Below are 20,677 nucleotides of genomic sequence, written 5' to 3'. Positions count from 1 at the left end.
TTTATGGGGCCAAATGCTTTAGTTTTTATGGTTCGTTTTTAGGTAGTGCATTCTTAACCAAGATATATTCCCAAAAACAAAGTGATATTCTAATCCACTTAAGAGATAGTTTTGCATACAGTGAGATAAATTTCAAAATATTCAATGATAATGGCATGTATTTTGTTGATATTTGAAATTGTTTCAGCTTTTAGTTAAATGATAACAATGTGTTTTTTTTAAGAATTGATTTTAAAACATCACTTGTAATAAACAAATGAATCGTGTCGTTATGGAGGGAAATCACACATGGAGTGTGTTGAACATGGGCACGGATGTAAAGGAACATGGGCACGAATCATTATCGTCACCGGAAAAGCTTGCCCTCGATTGGCTATAATGAATAAAATTCGTTGACAAATTACACGGAAGCAGGACAGCATAAAATTCACATCACACTCTGATAAAATAACCCAATGGAACAACTCCACTTTCAATATGGAACCAGTGCAACAAGCACATAGAGTCCATCCTGTCCAAACACTATGTTAGTACTTGGGAACCAGAGGCTTAGACCCAAAAACTGAATGAAATATTTTTTATTGAACAGCTCTTATTGATTATTTTTCATTGATGCTATGAAAAGTTGCATTAATATAATGAAAGGTTTTGTACCTATGGACAAAATTTACAACAACTCCCTCCCTCATATTTGGTTTTATCATTCAGTTTTAGTTGAATTATTCTTCTACATCGTGACGTCAGTCATAATTACACCTTCTACTCTCTCGTATTTATTACATCTGTCCCATTTGTTTATGTGTGTATTTGCTGGACAGCGTAAAATTCACATCACACTCTGATCAATTAACCCAATAACTTGATGGAACAACTCCACTTTCAATATGGAATCAGTGCAACAAGCAACATAGTGTCCATCCTGTTAGTAGTGTCCATCGCTATGTTAGTACTTGGGTACCAGAGGCTTAGACCCAAAAACTGAATGAAATATTCTTTATTGAACCGCTCTTATTGATTAATTTTCATTGGTGCTATGAAAAGTTGCATTAATATAATGAAAGGTTTTATACCCATGGACAAAACTATTTGCAATAAAATTAATTCAACATATTATTACTAAAGTAATTGGTGGATTTAAGTTAAATTAAATAAATTTAAATTTACGTTAATTTAAAAATCTGATTTGTAGGGTAAATTTTCGTTAGGCATTTACTTTTGTATGGAGCAAATTTACAACAACTCTCTCCCTCATATTTATACCCTCAGCCTTTAGGCTAAGGAGGGTATATACACTTTGATACGATGAAAATGTGCCTCATCGAAATAATGGTTTTAGACCCCAAGTATGTTTGGACCAAATGTGTTTCAAACAATTTGGAGTCGATCTAGCAATGTCCGTCCGTCTGTCTGTCTGTCTGTCTGTCCTGCTGGCTGGAGCGCACGATAACTCTCGAACGGATGAACCAATTTGAAATTTTGGCTTTCGCAATATTTTGTCCAAACTTAGTTTAATTTCGAAGATGAGCTACATCGGTCCACTCCTTCCGGTACCTCCCCCACAAAAGTTCGAAAATGTTCGGAAAGTTTGTGCGCACGATAACTCTTGAAGGGAGTGACCGATTTGGATCATACGAACCCACATTTTATTTGGTACAAATCGTATAGGGAAAAAACAACGTCTACACAAGATTCAGTTAAACATAATTCCGTAACATTATTGGTCATTAATTTAATTTTTTGTTCATTAAGTGAGTATGAGAGAATTTATTCATATTAATAATGTAAGCGTTTGATAAAACCTTTACATCAGTGTAAGTATTTCATAAATAGTTTTATTGCATTAATGAACTATTTCATTAAGTTTTCTTTAACGTAAAGTTCGGAAAGTTTGTGCGCACGATAACTCTTGAAGGGAGTGACCGATTTGGATCATACTTTGTATCGCGAAAACTTTCTACCAGAGTAATATGAAGCTTCAATATGGTCTTAATAGGTCCACTCCTTCGGGTGCCTCCCACACAAAATTTCGGAAAAGTTCAGTTTAGGGCCATCTCTCGAATCGCTTTGATTTTTGTTTTAGCAGCTTGTACTCACTGCCCTCCATACGACAGTACAAGTTTCATCAGGGGCAAGTCCATACATCCTGAGAAAATAGCATGAAAGTTGCAAAAAACCCCTATGACACCGTGTGAGGCGGTTGGAGCGCAAAATAACTCTCGTACGGATCTGCCGATTCGGTCCAAAATATGGTCTTAGTAATATTTTGTCCAAACATAGTTTAAATTTGAAGATAAGCCATATCGGTCCACTCCTTCGGGTACCTCCCCCACAAAAGTTCAAAAATGTTCGGAAAAATTGTTCGTACAGTAACTCTTGAAGGGAGTGGCCGAATTTGTCTATACTTTACACATCCTAATATATCTACCAAATATAGATTAGGTTAAAATATGGACTATATTTGTTTACTCCATCCGGTACCTCCCACACAAAATTTCGGATAAGTTCACTTTAAGACCTGATATCGAAACACTTTGATTTTTGTTGAAGCAACTTTCATTCGCTGCCTCAATTACGATGGTAAAAGTTTTTTTAGGGGAAAGTCCATACTTCTTGAACAAACAGCCCGAAGAGTGTAAAAACCCCCTATGGCACCATATGTTGTGGCTGGAGATCCACTTCCATAACGGTCAATGTCGATCCATTCCTTTTAGTATCTCCTCCGCAAAACTTTTGATATTTAATCCTAATCAACATTTTTGTCGGTTCAAACGCACAAAATTGTTAAAACCCTCTAAATACATGCGTATTTTGGGAAAAAATTGTTCAATATACACATGCTGAGGGTATATCTCTGTCGGCAAAGCCGACTGATACTCTTTTACTTGTTGTTTTTATCATTCAGTTTAGTTGAATTTTTTTCCTACATCGTGACGTCATTGATAATTACCCCTTCTACTCTCTCGTATTTATTACACCTTCCCCATTTTTTCAAATGTGTATTTGCTAGTCGATTGGCATTTCGCTTGACCATTGCAGAATATCCTTGATTGCGGATTCTACAACAGGCTGTGCTTCAGCGAGCGAGTATAAATACAATTCAAAATGTACCCTCGAACTAAGACCGTTGTACAAGAAGTAGGTTGAAGCTGGATGCTTAATAGAGTTATGCTATGTACTTAGTACAGTAAAGTCGTGTACGAAAACGTAAGTTAAAGTCAATAAAGCACTGTTGAACCGCAATATATACGAACCCACATTTTATTTGGTACAAATCGTATAGGGAAAAAACAACGTCTACACAGGATTCAGTTAAACATAATTCCGTAACATTATTGGTCATTAATTTAATTTTTTGTTCATTAAGTGAGTATGAGAGAATTTATTCATATTATTAATGTAAGCGTTTGATAAAACCTTTACATCAGTGTAAGTATTTCATAAATAGTTTTATTGCATTAATGAACTATTTCATTAAGTTTTCTTTTTCACTCGCATCATTGGTCATTAAGCTCGTTTCTAACGAAAAATTAATTAAAAATTAATATTAAAAATGATCTACGCCTCAATTAGCAAAATTCTCAAATAAAAAAACTCAATGAAGTTTTCTTATTAATTCAATGAAGCTCCACGTTGGTTCACACGCAATAACGAATTTCATTATTATAACGTAATATTTCATTCATATTATGAAGGCATTTAATTAATTTCGTGAAACAATTTCCCTTATGCTCTCATAACGAACAAATAGTGGTGAAAATGTTTAATTTATTTTCATTGATATAAAGTAAAGTTGAAATCATATTATGATGTTTTTTCTTGCCGTGTGCCCAAATAAAAGAAAAAGTGACCGATACTCCATTTAAAAGCCGTCGTTGGCCAGAATAAAGTAATCAATATCTTATTCAAGAGCCATCGTAGGCCAGGACATAGGAACAAAGTGATCGATATCTCGTTTAAAAGCAGTCATGGATAAGAACAACAGAATAAAATAATAGAGATATCGTTCAAGAGCCGTCGTGGGCCAGAAGATAAGCATAAAGTGACCGATAACTCGTTCAAAGGCCATCGTGGGATACAAAACAAGGATAAGTTGACCGACATCTCGTTTAAAAGTCGTCGTGGGCCTGAACCTCGTCAGAAATGTATGAAGTCTAGCCGGCCTCATGACCCCAGCTAGTTCCATTCGTTTATTTGGGAACCGCCTTAAAAAATAAATCTGCTTTGCGAAAAGTATTCAGAATATGTTGGAGATACTTGAAAAATCCTTCCTAAAATGTCTGAAGGTAGCGCGATCTTTGACAATGCGATCTTTTGAGATGATCGTGAAAAACATTTTTTTTATTTTGAAAATAAAGCAGAGAAATGTACAATATAAATATCACTTATTTCGACACTCATGAGCCACTTGTCACTCTAATAAACAAGTGTAAGTGTGACTTGCCACCTTAAAAAAAAAAAAATAAAGTGTAAATGTGGCTAGACACTCAACAAATACGTTATCCTAAAATGTATATTTTTAGATATGCTCTGCCAAGTAGTTTTGTGTGCTTAATAATATTTTCTGTTTTATTTTTGTGCTCATCGCACATTAATGGCCAGTTTTTATACCCTCAGCCTTTAGGCTAGAAAGGGTATATGAAGAAAAGACAAAATTTTTTAGTTTTCCATAAAAAAAAAAATTAAAAATTTTTTTTTAAGCTACATGAATGATTTTTGGTACATACATTGGGAAAAAAATCCCATTCTTAAATCTGTTAGAGATACTAATTTTGGTTGTTGCGCGCAAAAGTTATGGCGGTTTCAATTCTGATAAAAAGAAAAAAATCTTTAAAAGACTCTAATCATTATATTGAGAAACTCTCTTAATTAGGGGCTCCCTACATACTATATGGTTACTGAGGTCCCATAACTTTAGTGAAAAAGTTGTAAACTTTCGCGGAAATTAGGAAAGCATTCAAAACAATTGGTAGTTTACAACTTGTTCTAATAAAATTCAAGCTGTTTATGCATCTGAAAAATATATAAAAAATATGTACGTAATCTAAACATCGCGAAGATTCAAATGAAACCAAAACTATACAAATCCGTTTATCGGTTTGCATATTATAGCAAAAAACAAAAAATATATTGAGGAAATTTATAAAATTTTTGTAAGAGAAAATATTTATTAAAATTTATTTTGTGAGTTAGTTGAACAAAATTTAAGAAAAATAGGTCGGAGTTTTTCTTCTATTTTAGTTAAATTCCACGCAATAAATCACATTTTTTTATTCTAATCACTTCTCGAAAACACGCTAACATATAGCAGAAGATATGGATATCTTTCAAATAAATGTTGGGTTCCTTTAAATGGGGTATAATCTTGAAATAAAATTGTATCGGGTAATGTTCATTTTGAAATGCGTGTAAATCGCGAAATACTCAAAATCACTTGATGCGCATGCGGTTTACCAATACAGCAAATTCTTCTCTTTTAATTTGTACACATTTGCCAGGATTTACTTTGGCCGCTAAGATGTAGCATCGTCTGCAGTTTAGTGTGCAACAAACTGTATAACGCTTATATTTTGCACAAAGTGCATACACTTTTTATGCGCATCCGATTTCACTATCAACCGTGAAAAAATACATCGATCTAAACATATTTCAATAAAATCCATCAAGAACCGTGGATGTAGCATCACACAGTATTTTTTGGATAAATCGGATACAGCTCCCATGCCACTAAATTTTTCAAACCGCTGTTTTCACACAAACGCGAGTGTTGATTCACTTTCTTCATTGAAATGGAAACGATCCACATAAAACGCGAATTAGTTAGCGATATTTTGAAAAACATTTTTCGCAAATTTTTCAATTTTTGCAGTAGCCATTTCCGCCGTTCTAGTAGATGGGTTTTTACGATCTGTGATTCATATGATCCGGATCGTCGAAAAACTAAAATATCGCGGGGTACCAGCACACTCAAAACGATATTGTAAATACTGTACCCAAAAAATAGGTTTTTTAGAAAAAATATCGCACTAAATTTTGGCCTTTGGCAGTAGATTACTCTGCTGCTGTGTGGGCTACATACTCAATATACATATCAGATTATGCGAAATCGCGAGTTCTTTAATCCTATAATTGGTTTTTCGAAATATCCGAATGCGCGTCCCAGTTACATAAAAAATACAAAAAACACCTGAAATCCGGCTTCAAAATGTCAGCATCCATAAAAGGTGGATGCAGTGGAAATTTTGGAAAGTGATACATTAGAAGTGTAATCTTCATTTTGTATTCTCCAACTTTTACTTTGGACAGATGTCCGTCATTTGAATGGTTTAATCAGAAATCGAATAGCAATGTAAAAAACCTGTTAAGATTCAACGTGTTTTTACCTATGGTTTTTCCTTTACGCGGTCGTAACTACCACGTAAATTAAATTTTTTTGCTAAATTTTTGAGCTTTGTACAAAAACATCTTAATTAATCCAGCAATAGTCACAGTTACTGGTAAACTACAATAGTTCGCGTATTATAATAGTGCAAACCTTGGCTTCATGGAAACTAAAAAATTTTGACTTTTCCTCATATACACTTTCATACAGGCAAAATGTGCCTCATCGAAATAATGGTTTTAGACCCCAAGTATGTTTGGACGAAATGTGTTTCAGACAATTTGGAGTTGATTTAGCAATGTCCGTCCGTCTGTCTGGCTGGCTGGTGCGCACGATAACTCTCGAACGGATCAACCGATTCGGTTCAAATTTTGGCTTTCTTAATATTTTGTCCAAACTTAGTTTAAGTTCGAAGATGAGCTATATCGGTCCACTCCTTCCGGTACCTCCCCCACAAAGTTCCAAAATATTCGGAAAATTTATGGGCATGATAACTCTTGAAGAGGTAACCGATTTGGTCCATACTTTGCACATCGTGAAATTTCTACCAGACTTAGATGCGGTTCCAATATGGACTCAATCGGGTACCTCCCACACAAAATTTCGGATAAGTTCAGTTTAGGACCTGCTCTCGAATCGCTTTGATTTTTGTTGTTGTGCATCTTGTATTCACAGCCCCCCATCGGCGGTTCAAGTTTCATTAGGGGCAAAACCATACTTCCTGAGAAAATATCCTGAAAGGTTCAAAAAAAACCCCCTATGATACCGTGTGATCTGCCGATTCGATTCAAAATTTGGCCTTCGTAATATTTGGTCCAAGCTTAGTTTAAGTTCGAAGATAAGCCATATCGGTTCACTCCTTCTCTATAAGTACAAGATTTTCGTAGGTTTAACCGTTTTTGAGATATAGAAGTTCATATATGGACAATGCACTGACTGTATCGTATACTTATATAATACAATGTCATGTACGTTGCGCCATAACTAACTTTAAATAAAAACCGCTTACACCTGGGAAGTTTACACAGCTACAATATTTTCTCTAATCCCATTTCGATAGGACTTGCCGTTTCCAAGCAAAATCATGAAAACCTAAAAAAAAACCTTAAAATACGACTTTAGATGATCCTGAAAAACATTTGTTTATTTTGTATATAAAGCAGAGAAATGCTAATCAGCCGATTTTTTTTTTTTTTGTTTATTGATTTTTCTCATCTATGAACATTGTAGTTTAAGAATCCGCAAAAACCCTTAAAAATTACAACTCGAATCACGATTTATTTAAAAAGTGCTCCGGACATTTTTTTTTTTTTGGTTTATTGCTTTTTCTCATTTATGAACATTGTAGTTTTAGAATACGAAAAACTTCACAAAAAAACCTTCCATGACGAATTTGAAGTCGAATCGTCTTAATGAAACAGAGCATAAGTGTTGTTTTCAACCCTTGTAATTCAACCGATTGTCGTATGCTCTCCGAGAAATTGAGAGCAAAGATCTAAAAGTGGCTTGTAAGGAAAATGTTTGTAGTGCTGTGTGTGCTTCCATTTGTTGAGTCACTTGCCAACTATCTTCGATGACTATATAGCACTTGCGATCTTGCAATTGCAAACTACGATGGATACTTATTTTACTCTGATGCGTCGAAAATGTTTTTGTAATGGTTGAAAAATACTTCAGTGCAAGAAAAGCATGAAGAAAAACACTTGTGGGTGCTTAAGTGGCTTATGAAGGCAAGTGGCTTATTGATTATCTCTGAAATAAAGGAGTACAATTTCAAACGTGGTGTTGGTTATTGGAGTAGAGCAGAAGACTAGAGACATGTACTGAATTTTTTTCATAACTGACAAATACTCAGCAAATATAAGCTAATATTATGCTGAGAGGTTTTTACCCAGCAGTGCAATGTTGGTGAAATTTCTTTAGTGTTGTGTCTTCAAGTGTTTTCTTAAAACACACTGGCTTTTGCTGTTACGAGTAGGGCAAATATCATTGAGTTATGAGATATGAGTGAAGTCTCCCTTGTCCCTTCGGATATATTTGTTTATTTTTGGCAATGTTGACAATATTTGATGTTTTCCAGCCTGGGTATTCACGCCAGGCATTTTGCGTGTAAGTTGCGGTGCTATTGGTTGTACATATGTGTCAACTTCAAAACTTTTAATTAAAACTATTGCAAATCCAATAAAAATTTTTACTTGAATTTCTTTCAACTTACCTTTATTTTGTCTTTGCTGCAAAGCATATTGTCGCCTAGACTACAATACAGATGTGGGTGAAGCTAATTCTTCCTCCTTTTTGCGGGTCACTGTACCCGGCACGTAATAACGTGAATAGATGTTATCCGAATCGTCCTAAAGAATAAAACGAAGAAAAAAGAAAAGAGAAACAATTTTAATTTAATTTCAAATCAAAAAATTTTCCCTGAAAAAAAAAAACAAAACATTTCATGCAACAGATCATGAAACTTTAACTTAAAGTATTTTAAAGCTTCTTATGTATGTGCACGTGTATGTGATGGATTGGTTTATATTGCCGCATTAGCATATGTGTCTGTCATAACTTCCTTAACACCTTTTACTTTTGTCCGCAATCATTGGCATGTTTCGATTTCATTTGGCTTAGTTGTGGTCCAATGATATTTCGCCTAGTATTTCATTTTTGTTTCTTTTATAGTCCACAGACCTCCCCAATATTACAAATGATCTCTGGTAGGGATTACTTTGTGGCTAATGGGAATTTATTGGTTTTGAAATACTGTGCATTTGAACAAATTCCTGCCAAATGAAATATAACAAATTGTGAGCCTTTTTTCAATTTCGGATTTCACATGACTTGGTCTATTGTCATCAAACAGCAACAACAACCAAAATGTCTTTGTTATGGTAAAATACCTCTGAGGTACATATAAAAAATCTACGACCAAACTGGCTGTCTTTTCTACTGGTACATTTGTCATTTCAACAGGATATTTTTTCGATTTCTTCTTATGTGAATGATATAACAACACCACAACAGCCTAGGCAAATGGTCAGACACACACAGCCGGACAGGTGGTAAAATTCATTTAATGGTCTGTGATTGTTATGGCGTTGTTTGGCTGAAATTTACGTAGCCATGAGGCATATTGCCATACATCTGAGAAGGCGACAGCTTGTTTGTCTATTTGACAGCTTTCGGCAATAAGACATTTTTATGCTTTGTTTGGCTTTACGGCAAATACAACAACAACGAGAGCAACCGAACCCAAGTAGTATTGGTGTCGAAAATCATTTTATGATTAGTAAGCTATGCAGCAAACAACGAAAGTTTCGTTAGCCTTCCCCAAAATGTAATTTATTAAATTGTTAATAGGGTTATGACTTTTTGACATTTTTTCTCAAAACTGATTTCCTGTAGCAGGGATGAATGAACTTTTGCCTAATAATCACTACGCTATCGTTTATTCCATTGAAATATAACAAAATTTAACGCACAAATCGATTTTAAAAATATAATTTTTTGAAAAAATGTATGAAATGAAAAAAAAATTTTTTCAAAAATTATTTTTTGTTGCACGAATGAATAAATATAAGACTACTAAGAACTATAATAATCATGCACAAACCACTTTGAAAAATTTTAAATTTTTTATTAAAAAAATATATCTTTAAATAAAAGCGTTTACGACATTTTTACGATTCTCAGAATTGAAGAAAATTAGTGAGAAATAAATGTTTTGTCAGTTTAATTATCTCATGTGACTCTAAAGTTTAATGTCAATTGTATATCTGCTTACAGTGACTTCAAAAAATTGCCCATAATTTTGATAAATTCAAATTTTAAAATCATTTTGTGCGTGAGGTTTTTTCACCGAATCACCTTATAATTATGATTTTATGTAATCTTATGGCAAAACTCATCACGCTATTACACAGGGATATGAGGCTGTAAAAAAGTCATAACCCTAATATATACAGTGTTGCCTGTTTACAAAAAGTTAGCTTGAATCTCAATTATGTAGCCCATAAAAACAAAGGACATATCGTTGGTGTCATGCTTAAGTGTTCCATATGTCATTTTCCAGTTATTGACACCGATGTTATATAGCCATATCGATTCAGCTCCTCGACACATTCAAACTTCTGAGCCAAAATCAACTTATAATACTCTCAAAAATGGCAACTCTATTTAAATATATTGTATTGTGGTGGAAAACATGTACATAAAAATAATCAAGAGCTTTGAGTGCTCCATTTATCATTCCATTTGGCAGCCACAAGATAATGTTGATGACATAAAACTACTCAGGACATTGATACCAGGATATGTGGCATCTATCACATGTTGGAAGCTACTGGTATTGTATGACAAAATAAGTTATTTACGAAATTTATGTGCATGAATTGGCGCAACAACAAAAACGTGTGTTTCCCAATATGTAGCCACAATGTTTGAGGAATGCTATATAAATTCCTTATTTCCCAATAAAGTCATAACCTAAAGCTGATGTTGTAATATGGAATTGGACTTTTGTGTAAACATTTTTAGCATTCCAATAATCAAAATGTAGGATTATTGTAAAAATCATGGAAGTAGTTTGTGTGTGAAAGTGGTATTTTAGAAATTTATGGAACACTTAATAGATTTCACATGGGGATTTAAAGTAACAAACATACATATATATTAAAGGATTTTGTATAACACAGAGAGATATTTAGAGATTTAATTAAAATAATACAAAAGGAAAATCTAAACTATGCATAGTAGATAAATTTTGGAAACTAATTGGAAACTTGACCTAAGTCTATTGAAATATTTTTTTTATATTAATATAGAAAGTGAGTGGTCATCTGCTTAGCTCTTCTTATATATTAGAACCTTGCTCAAACAACTAATCCATGCATAGATATGGAAGTGGGTAAATACCCAATGGGTAAATACCCGGTAAATTGGGTAAATTGGGTAAATACCCATTTGTGGGTATTTATTTGGGTATTTACTATATTGAATCGCTAATACAACATCTTAGACCCTATTTCTGGGTTTAGGTTATGAAATCGATTAAAATTGGATAGTTTTGAAATACTTTAAACAAGTGGGTAAATACTTGGGTAAATACCCGAGTATTTACCCAAGTGTTGGGTAAAAACTCATTAACTGCGGAACCACTTGACGTAGGCTGACAAAATTTGGCTCAAATCTTACTTATATCAAGAGAATATCTAGCATTGAAAATGGGATCTCTGGGTCCATGTTTTGATATAGCCCCCATATAACCGTACCTCCCGATTTAAGGTATTTTTTACCTATTAGCCTCATTGTGCAATCATATTGGCTGAAAGTTGGCACAGTGAGTTCTCAATATGTAGAAAATATCCTTGCGAAAATCTGTCAACATAGCTCCACGTTTTCTTGTAGCCCCCATATAAGGGTACCCTGATTTCGAATATTTACCCAAATGTTGGGTAAAAGCTCTTTAACTGCCGAACCATTTGACGTAGGCTGACAAAACTTGGCATAAATCTTTTTGATGTCAAAAGAACTTCTGGTACTGAACATGGGGTCTCTGGGTTCATGTTTTGATATAGCCCCCATATATCCGTACCTCCCGATTTAAGGTATTTTTTACTTATTAGCCTCATTGTACAATCATATTGGCTGAAATTTGGCACAGTGAGTTCTCAATATGTAGAAAATATCCTTGCAAAAATTTGTCAACATAGGTCCACGTTTTCTAATAGCCCCCATATAAGGGTACCCCGATTTTAGTATTTACCCAAATGTTGGGTAAAAACTCTTTAACTGTCGAACCACTTGACGTAGGCTGACACAATTTGGCTCAAAACTTTTTTATATCAATAGTTTTAAAGGTATTGAAAATGGAGTCCCTGGGTCCATGTTTTGGTATAGCCCCCATATAGCCGTACCTCCCGATTTAAGGTATTTTTCATCCATTAGCCACATTTTACAACCAAATTGTAATTGGCACAGTGAGTCCCCAATTTGGCACAGTGAGTCCCCAATAAGTATAAAATGTCCTTGCAAACATTTGTCAACATAGGTCAACGTTTTCTTATAGCCCCCATATAAGGGTACCCCGATTTCGAGTATTTACCCAAACGTGGGTAAAAACTCTTTATCTGTTGAACGACTTGACTTTGGCTGACAAAATTTGGCTCAAAACTTACTTATGTCAATAGTATTAAAGGTATTGAAAATGGTGTCCCTGGGTCCACGTTTTGATATGGCCGTACCTCCCGATTCAGAAACCCATATTGGGGCTACAAGAAAACGTGGACCTACATCGAAAAATTTTTTGCAAGGTTATTTTATGTACATTGGGAACTCACTGTACCAAATTACAGTCAGTATGTTTGTAAAATGTGGCTAATAGATGAAAAATACCTTAAATCGGGAGGTACGGTTATATGGGGGCTATATCAAAACATTGACCCAGAGACCCCATGTTCAGTACCAGAAGTTATTTTGACATAAGAAAGATTTGAGCCAAATTTTGTCAGCCAAAGTCAAGTGGTTCGGCAGTTAAAGAGTTTTTACCCAACATTTGGGGTACCCTTTAACCGGGTAAATACCCGGTAAATACCATCTCTATCCATGCACATATGTATCAAAGTCTAATAAAATCGCACTAACTATCGATATTCTTTAAATAATTTTTCAAAATTACTATTATTTTTTTCCTTCAATTCTCAACCAATGGATCCTAGGCGTATTTTAGAAACCTGCAACAGAAATCTTTTCAATTCGAATTGTTAATCTTTGTTAGAATTGAGCAATTTATTTGTTACACATTTGATTGTCAACAATTTGTCAAAGACAAAACCCAACGTAATGCCCGTAGTGTCGTCGTCGTCCACTTGTGACAATGCGAATTTGTGGGCCACAATTTATGGCTCTATTAGCATTGCCTACTGACTACTTTCAAACCACAATAAATTCATATTAGTTGGTCATATTTCAAAGCATTACAAAGATAAGGAAAAGGAAAAACGGGCGACGCACATACACACACCTAACAAAACACAGATAAAACAGAAGATTGAAGAAGATTGAAAAAAAGTTGTTTTCCACATATGCTATTTTTTCGAGGAAGTATACTTCTTTTTTGGGCATAAGAGGAAATTGTGATTGGATTTAAAAGTAATGGCTTTGATCTACTGACCAAATATAAATGTTATATAATGTTATTTTTCTGTGAAAAATTCAATTCCCTAGTACTTGAAATCTCCTCAATCAAAATGTTTATGAAGGAAGGTGAAAAAAAAAACAAGTAGAAAAGTACTAGACAGCTTTGCCAACAGAGATATAACCTCAGCACATGTGAATTGAGACCTTCATCTATGGACAGATCAATTATGTATTTAGTGGTTTTTAGAATTTCGTGGCCTTTTATTTGGCGTATAAATTTGCCGCCAAAAAGAACTTTTGGTTTATTTATCTTAACGATTATGGATTTTCCGAATCAATGCGAAGGTTTTGGTAATACATTTGAGTTGGATTAAAGCAAAAGGGTTGAACTTTTGCGGAGGAGGTATTTAAAGGAATGAACTGACATAAACCATTCTTAAAGTGGATCTAGTTTTGGGAGTGTTTCCTTCCGATAGTCATTTTAGATGTTCGCCGTACGAATTTTATAGTTCTTGGATCATTATGTCGAGAAACATATATGCTTGTCCACGAAAAAAAATATCGTTGTAATCAGAATCCATTCGATAAACATTTCTAAAAAAACTGGAACTGCACTTAAGCGAAAATGTTGACATTTTGTGAGGGAGGTACCCGTAGGTGTTATGCGATGTACACCCTTTTTAAACTTGATGTACGTTTGGAAGACATATTACAATGTACAAAGTTTAGGTCATCGGATACACAATTCGTATGCTACCGTGCTCATCAACCATTTTATCCCAGGAAGGGCTTACCCTCAAAAATAATTAAACAGTTGTAATAGTCGCTGCGAGGACAATCTGCTAAAAATTTCAAAATGATCCGAAAGCTGGAATGTTGCGGAAATGTTTGAAACTTTGTGTGGGAATTACCCGAACGAGTGGATCGATATATCGATCGATATCGCTCAAATCGATTACTCCCTTAGAGAGTTCTTTAGCGCAAAAGTTTAGCAAAAAATGTTGAAAAATTGTGATGGTACCGGAAGGAATGGATCAATATCAGTGCCAACGAGGGTATAAACATTTCTATATGGCTTAAATGTGCCTCATCGAAATAATGATTTTAGACCCCAAGTATGTTTGGACGAAATCCGTTTCATACAATTTGGATTTGATTAAGCCATGTCCAAACTTAGTTTAAGTTCGAAGATGGGCCATATGGGTGTACTCCTTCCCCCACAATAGTTCGAAAATGTTCGAGAATTTGTGCTCACAATAACTCTTGAAGGGAGTAATCGATTTGGTCCATACTTTGCACATCGTGAAACTGCTACCAGACATAGATGGGGTTCCAATACAGACTCAATCCGTCTACTCCTTGGGGTACTTCCCACACAAAATTTCGGAAAAGTTGAGTTTAGGACCTGCCTTAGTTTTTTGTAATAACTTGTATTCACTGCCCCCCATACGATGGTACAAGTTTCATCAGGGTCAAGTCCATACTTTCTAAGAAAATAGCCTGAAAGGTGCAAAAAGGACACCGTTTGTCGTGGTTGGAGCGCAAGATAACTATCGAACGGATCTGCCGATTCGGTCCGAAATTTGGCCTTTGTAATATTTTGTCCAAACTTAGTTTAAGTTCGAAGGTCAGTCATATCTGTCCACTCCTTTGGGTACATCCCCCACGAAAGTTCTAAAATGTTGTGGGCACGATAACTCTTGAAGGGAGTGACCGAGATATAGATCTGGCTCGAATATGGACTATATTTGTCGACTCTTTCGGGTACTTCCCACACAATTTCGGATATGTTCACTTTAAGACCTGCTCTCGAATTACTTTGATATTTGTTGAAACAACGCTGTCTCCATTACGACGGTTAACATTTTGACAGGGGCAAATCCATACTTCTTGCGAAACAGCCGAAAGGTGTAAAAATGGTAAAAGCCAAAAAAGGTATACACAATATCTCTTGAACAGGTCAACAAATTTGGTCCAAACTTTGGATCTCCTAATATTTTGTCAAAATTTATTTTAACTTCTAAAATGACACATATCGGTCCTCCTCCATAAAAGTTCAACATTTGTGTCTAAGTGCAGTTTAGGGTATGTTAGAAGATCCATTGGAAATGTATATGCGGTTCGTCGTGGTCCTATGTTTTCCTTGGACAAGTCCATGCTTCCTGGCATACTGATCCAAAGTTATACGATGACCCACTGAAATGAGTAGTGGGCGCCATATCTATCGAAAAGATATGACTCCCAAAATAATATCCAATCCAAACTGGTCATCTGCCGGTTCATTTCGTCCTCCGCAACACTTTTGAACTTTAATCCTAATCCACATTTTCGTCGGCTGTTCAAATGTCCAAAATATATATAATTGTTTCACAAATATCCCATACGGGACAAGGAAGACTTCTCTCATATCAATGAGTGCACCCCGATTCATATTAGCTCAATGATATGGGACCTACTGTTTATCGCCGAGTCCGAACGGCGTGTCTTAAGACACCACTGTGTAGAGAAGTTTTACATGGCTGAAATACTCAGGAAATGTCGCCAACATTACTGAGGGGTATTTTGCGACAGTTGAAAATTTTGATGTTGACTAGCCGGGGAATCGTACCCACGACCTTCAGCGTGCAAGGCGGGTCTGTATATCATTCCACCACGGTGGCACCCAAATGCCCAAAAAGGACCACAAAATTCCCTAAATACCTACATTCGGACAGATGAAAGAAGAAAGTTTCAATTCACATATAGGCCGAGGCTGAGCCGACTGATACTTTTTTACTGGTTTAGGTTTCCGTCAGTCATAAAGTAGTAAACGTCGAGTACGTCATATACTTGCATAAAATGTATAAACATATTGGACCATAAAATCTTCCTTAAGATGGATTAATTCCTTTATTGTCGCATTAGGTGCGGGACTTTTATAACACAATATCAGGTGCCACCGTGGTGCAATGGAATGTCCGAGATCGGCAACATAAAATTTTCAACGGAGCAAAATACTCCTCAGTGTAATGTTGTCGACATTTCAGCCATATAAAACTTCCAATATGACTCGGGGTGCACACATTAATATGAAAGATGTCTTCCTTGTTCCTTCTGAGATGTTTCCGTGTTTTGTCGCTCAATGACTATTTCGATAGAATACTTAAGAACAATAAGAAAAACTCTTACCTAGGAATACTTGATTGAATTCTGGTTATACAATATTTATTCAGTAACGCATAAACTTCGTTTTTAATCCCTTTTTTCGAAGATAGTATCGTGAAAAAATATAATTACTGCAAACCACTAGCATCTTCCAAGCGCTCTCTCAAAAGTACTTTTAACCCAAATACAAACATGCTTCCCTAAGAAGGACACCATGCATGTGCTATGGTCCAAAGATATTCTAATAAAAATGATTGTTAAACATCAAAGCCATGGTCAACAACATGAGGAAAAAAACCCTCATACACACATCCACAAATAAAAATGACCATACTTTTGGACATAACAATCATTTCATGCCATTTATCACATGTGAGTACAAATTCGCATAACACTGTTTCAAAGAACACCGAGCGGCTGCAGCAGCAGCTGGGTGGGCTTATCTGACTGAAACTATGTCAACTCTCCCAACACTAGCCGATAGTTAAACATGACACAGAACATCACCATAACCGACACCAACTTCCATTCTCTGGGGAAATATAAACTTGAATGAGCAGATGCAGAACATAAAAAAACTGAAACAGAGATTCGTCTGGCTTTTGTCATTTTGATTTCACAACAAAACAGATACTCGTAGTATGTGTGTCATGCCACAAAAAAATTCTTTTCTCATTTTCTTGACTTTGATATAAACAAACAAATACCAGTTATGAAAATCCATAATCGCTTCAAATATTGACATGTTTAGATGCTGAACCATGATCTTTGCTTTTGAAATTAAGAATTTTAATTAAATGCAGTTTTTTATTGTCGACCACATAACGCTTACTAAAATCAAAATTGACATCTGGATTTAGCTGGCGTTGTTGTCATAACCTTCAATATGCCTCAAATCGCATTGTAGATCTCTGGGGAGTCTTGCAATCTTATCTCTTTAAATTCTCTACTGAAGTGTCTTGCACAGAGATCTCAATTTATGTTGTGCGATGTTCTGAAAACAAAGTTCAGCTCAGCAGCTGACAACGACTTTAAAATGAAAATTTATTAACGTAGCTTTACCAACCGACAGTAACTGGTAACCAGCAGTTAATTTAAAATGATATGATCATTAATAGTTTTTATCATGTGAAAATCAGTGTAACTCGTTCAGAGCTGCACTCGATCAGCGAAACAGACAGATAGCCAGCCAAATAGGTAGTTCGTCAGTCCTAGTCACCGTATGCCAAGCGTAGGCGTTAATTTCTGTTGTGTAAACATATCAAATGACATTTGTTTGTTGGGTGGGTGTTCAAGAGAGTGATTAATTTGTTAATTGTTGTTCTCAGCTGCTGCTTCTCCTCCTCATACTTTGATGCAGTCGGATGTATCAGCTAACGATTACAACGTCTGCAATTGAGATGTTCTGAGTTGAATAGACAGAAGCCATCTGAGATGGACAAGTAGATGAACGTGTACATCATAATTTAAATGTGATTTGTATCTTAAATGTCATGATGTTAGTTTTCATTCATTCATAAGTGTTGAACGAAAAATGCGAAAGAAATAATACAAAAAGTGAAGTGCTATGTGTTGCCCTGCCCATCCGAAAATTAACACGAATATATGATGAATGGTTCAATGGTAGGCACACCCATCTTGCATGCAATCGATGGGAATCAGTGTAATGTTGGCGAAATTTCTTGTGAAATGCAGCATTGCAAAACTTCTATACAAGTGGCGTTCTAAGATAAGGCGTTCGGACTCGGCTATAAAAAGTATGGAAACTGAAGCGTGAGTTTTATGCGAAATAAATTTGAACACAAATAATTTATATTTTTTTACAAAATTATTTTTTATTTTTTATTTTCACAACCGTTCTCTTCGTTTAATTTTTTTGGACTCAAAATTTTCTGTTTACCATTTACAATAGGCCTGCTCACACACATACAAATACATTTTGTTATTGTGTTGGTTTTGAAATACACAAATGCCCAATAGAAAGTATCTTTAATGGGTACTTTACACGATATGTTTTTTACATATGAGTTGTCACTTTGCATATACATTTTGTATTGGAGAAGTGACAATTCATATGTAAAAAACATACCGTGTAGAGAACCCATTAGACAACATTGATGAATCGTACACGACATTTCCAATTCGTTCACGACTCCTCGCAGACAGCCCTTTGGGATCGTTGACGACTTTTTCACACAAGTGTGTATTCATGCACGACAACTTGGGCGACAAGGTAAGCGAAGCTGTCGTCGACGACGACTTCGAAGACAAAAAACCCGTTTTTTCGTTTTTTTGTCGTTAACGACCCTACTAAAGACAATTTCATTTTTTTGTCGTGTGTCAAATTTTTATTACATTAAAAATACATCATTTTATAAATTTTATCTTAGATTAATAATGATTCGTTCCCGAATATTCTCCGATCCACATATTTTTGAATTTATCCGCGCTTCAATTTCTGATCACAACCTATGGAGGGGTTATATATGGATTCTGTAAAAAGAAAACATTATGAATGGATGTTGACAATAACCACTAAAATAATCTATAATCTTACCATATACCACTGCCTCATCTTTTAAAACCGCTGGGATTTTCGGAATTTGCCATGACTTCGCTACATATATGTATTAAAAGAATAACTTAAATTATTTTTTAAGTTCCTTAATATAATTTTTCTCACTTACCGCTCTTTGTTTGAAGCAAACTGTTTAGTATTGACGTGCTTTCAGAATTTGATGATTTTTTTATCTTACAATTATTCCAAAATGAAAATTGTATATTTGAAGCAATATGTGAACAATCATTTCATAGCACGCTTTTTTGAACATTTTTGAGTTTGTTGCCAATACACTTTGCAAGACATGGTCATGCATCGCGTCGTGCATGACAATTTCGGTAATTTCGTCAACGAATCGTCGACGAAAATATCGTCGATGACTTGATTTTCTATTGGGTGTTTTCATTTTGCCTCTGTAGACTGTGAGAAATATTGTACAATTTTTTTATTTTATGTTTCAAAATTTAAAGTAGAAGAATTATTTTATTTTGACCAAATATGACTGTTGATGTTATATTTTGTTGCTCCAAAGTGCGCCGACAAACCAAACACTCTAATTTGCCGTAATAATTTTAGGCAAATAAAAATTCGTATTCAGTATCTTCATTCATTTTTTCAGTGTACGCATAAAAATTCATAGACAAAATCGAAAACAGAACCTTCCTCATTTAATGTTCAATAGAGACTGGTTGGTAATTTTGAGAATATTCAAAAAAAAAACAAAAGCTCTCTTTTTAAATTGTGTGTGTGAGCAAATTGACATACACCGACAGGCCAAGTGCGCACTTTGAACAGCCTTGATTTACAAGCAAAATAAAAATCATGGGTAATGTGATTTGATAAAAATATTTTGAAATTTAAAAACAAAGTGTTGTTCTATTTTTGAATATCAACTGGTATACCTTCGAAAGTGTGTTCTTTAAAGAGAGGTTCCAGCTTACTCACTGCCATATTTTCAGAAAAAGGTTAAGATCGATATTACTGAGCGTAAACTTATTACAATTATCCTTACTAATCCATTACTGTAGCAAAGGCATGTCTGTAAAATTCGACAAAAAATTTAATTAATTTTTCGGTCCTACATGCCGCGCTACATATGTACATATATGTTGTCAACAAGTAAAAAAGATGTTCAGTTCGGCCGGACCGAACTTTTTATACCCTACACCATAAAATATTAATAAATAAAATGGAATAATTAGTTTTATTTCCTGTCCAAAATTTTAGTTGCAAAAAACGTTCGACCACGGATTCCCCAACTGTCTAAATAATGGTATCTTCATATGGGAGCTAGTGGATCAATCTTGACTATTTTTGGTGGAAAAGTTTTGTAGATGCAGGGAACTACAAATTTCAAATTACGGGTACTTCTGTCAAACAATGTAGCTATGACCTTAAAATACCGAAAATCGGAAGGTACCGTTATATAGGGGCTATACCAAAATTGACCTACATATGTTGACGAT

The 20,677-nt window shown here is 34.9% G+C and overlaps 1 protein-coding gene and 2 long non-coding RNA genes across 5 annotated transcripts in view; 1 reads left to right on the top strand and 2 right to left on the bottom strand.

Annotated features, from left to right (window-relative positions):
- LOC141391988 (uncharacterized) overlaps positions 1–20,677 on the bottom strand; it is a 281,949-nt gene that overhangs the window by 17,307 nt on the left and 243,965 nt on the right. For both annotated transcript variants that reach the window (XR_012409754.1, XM_073964815.1), the window contains exon 2: positions 8,595–8,730. Coding sequence is in view for 1 of the 2 variants with exons in the window: in XM_073964815.1 (XP_073820916.1) it covers positions 8,635–8,730 (96 nt within the window). In the remaining variant the exon portion in view is untranslated. The remainder of the gene's footprint in view (positions 1–8,594; positions 8,731–20,677) is intronic.
- Positions 1–20,677, top strand: part of LOC141391989 (uncharacterized) — a 265,489-nt gene that overhangs the window by 41,100 nt on the left and 203,712 nt on the right. The window lies entirely within an intron of this gene.
- On the bottom strand, positions 19,023–19,400 carry LOC141394074 (uncharacterized). Its single transcript, XR_012410251.1, has 3 exons — positions 19,339–19,400; positions 19,209–19,268; positions 19,023–19,144 (listed from the first exon to the last, which is right to left on the bottom strand). It is a non-coding gene; the product is annotated as an uncharacterized lncRNA (long non-coding RNA).

This window comes from Musca autumnalis, unplaced genomic scaffold (assembly GCF_047663935.1).
Source record: "Musca autumnalis isolate F117 unplaced genomic scaffold, ASM4766393v1 scaffold_2, whole genome shotgun sequence".
In the NCBI taxonomy this organism is placed as follows: domain Eukaryota; kingdom Metazoa; phylum Arthropoda; class Insecta; order Diptera; family Muscidae; genus Musca; species Musca autumnalis.
Note: the sequence above shows the minus strand (reverse complement) of the source record. Positions and strands in the feature narration are given on the sequence as shown.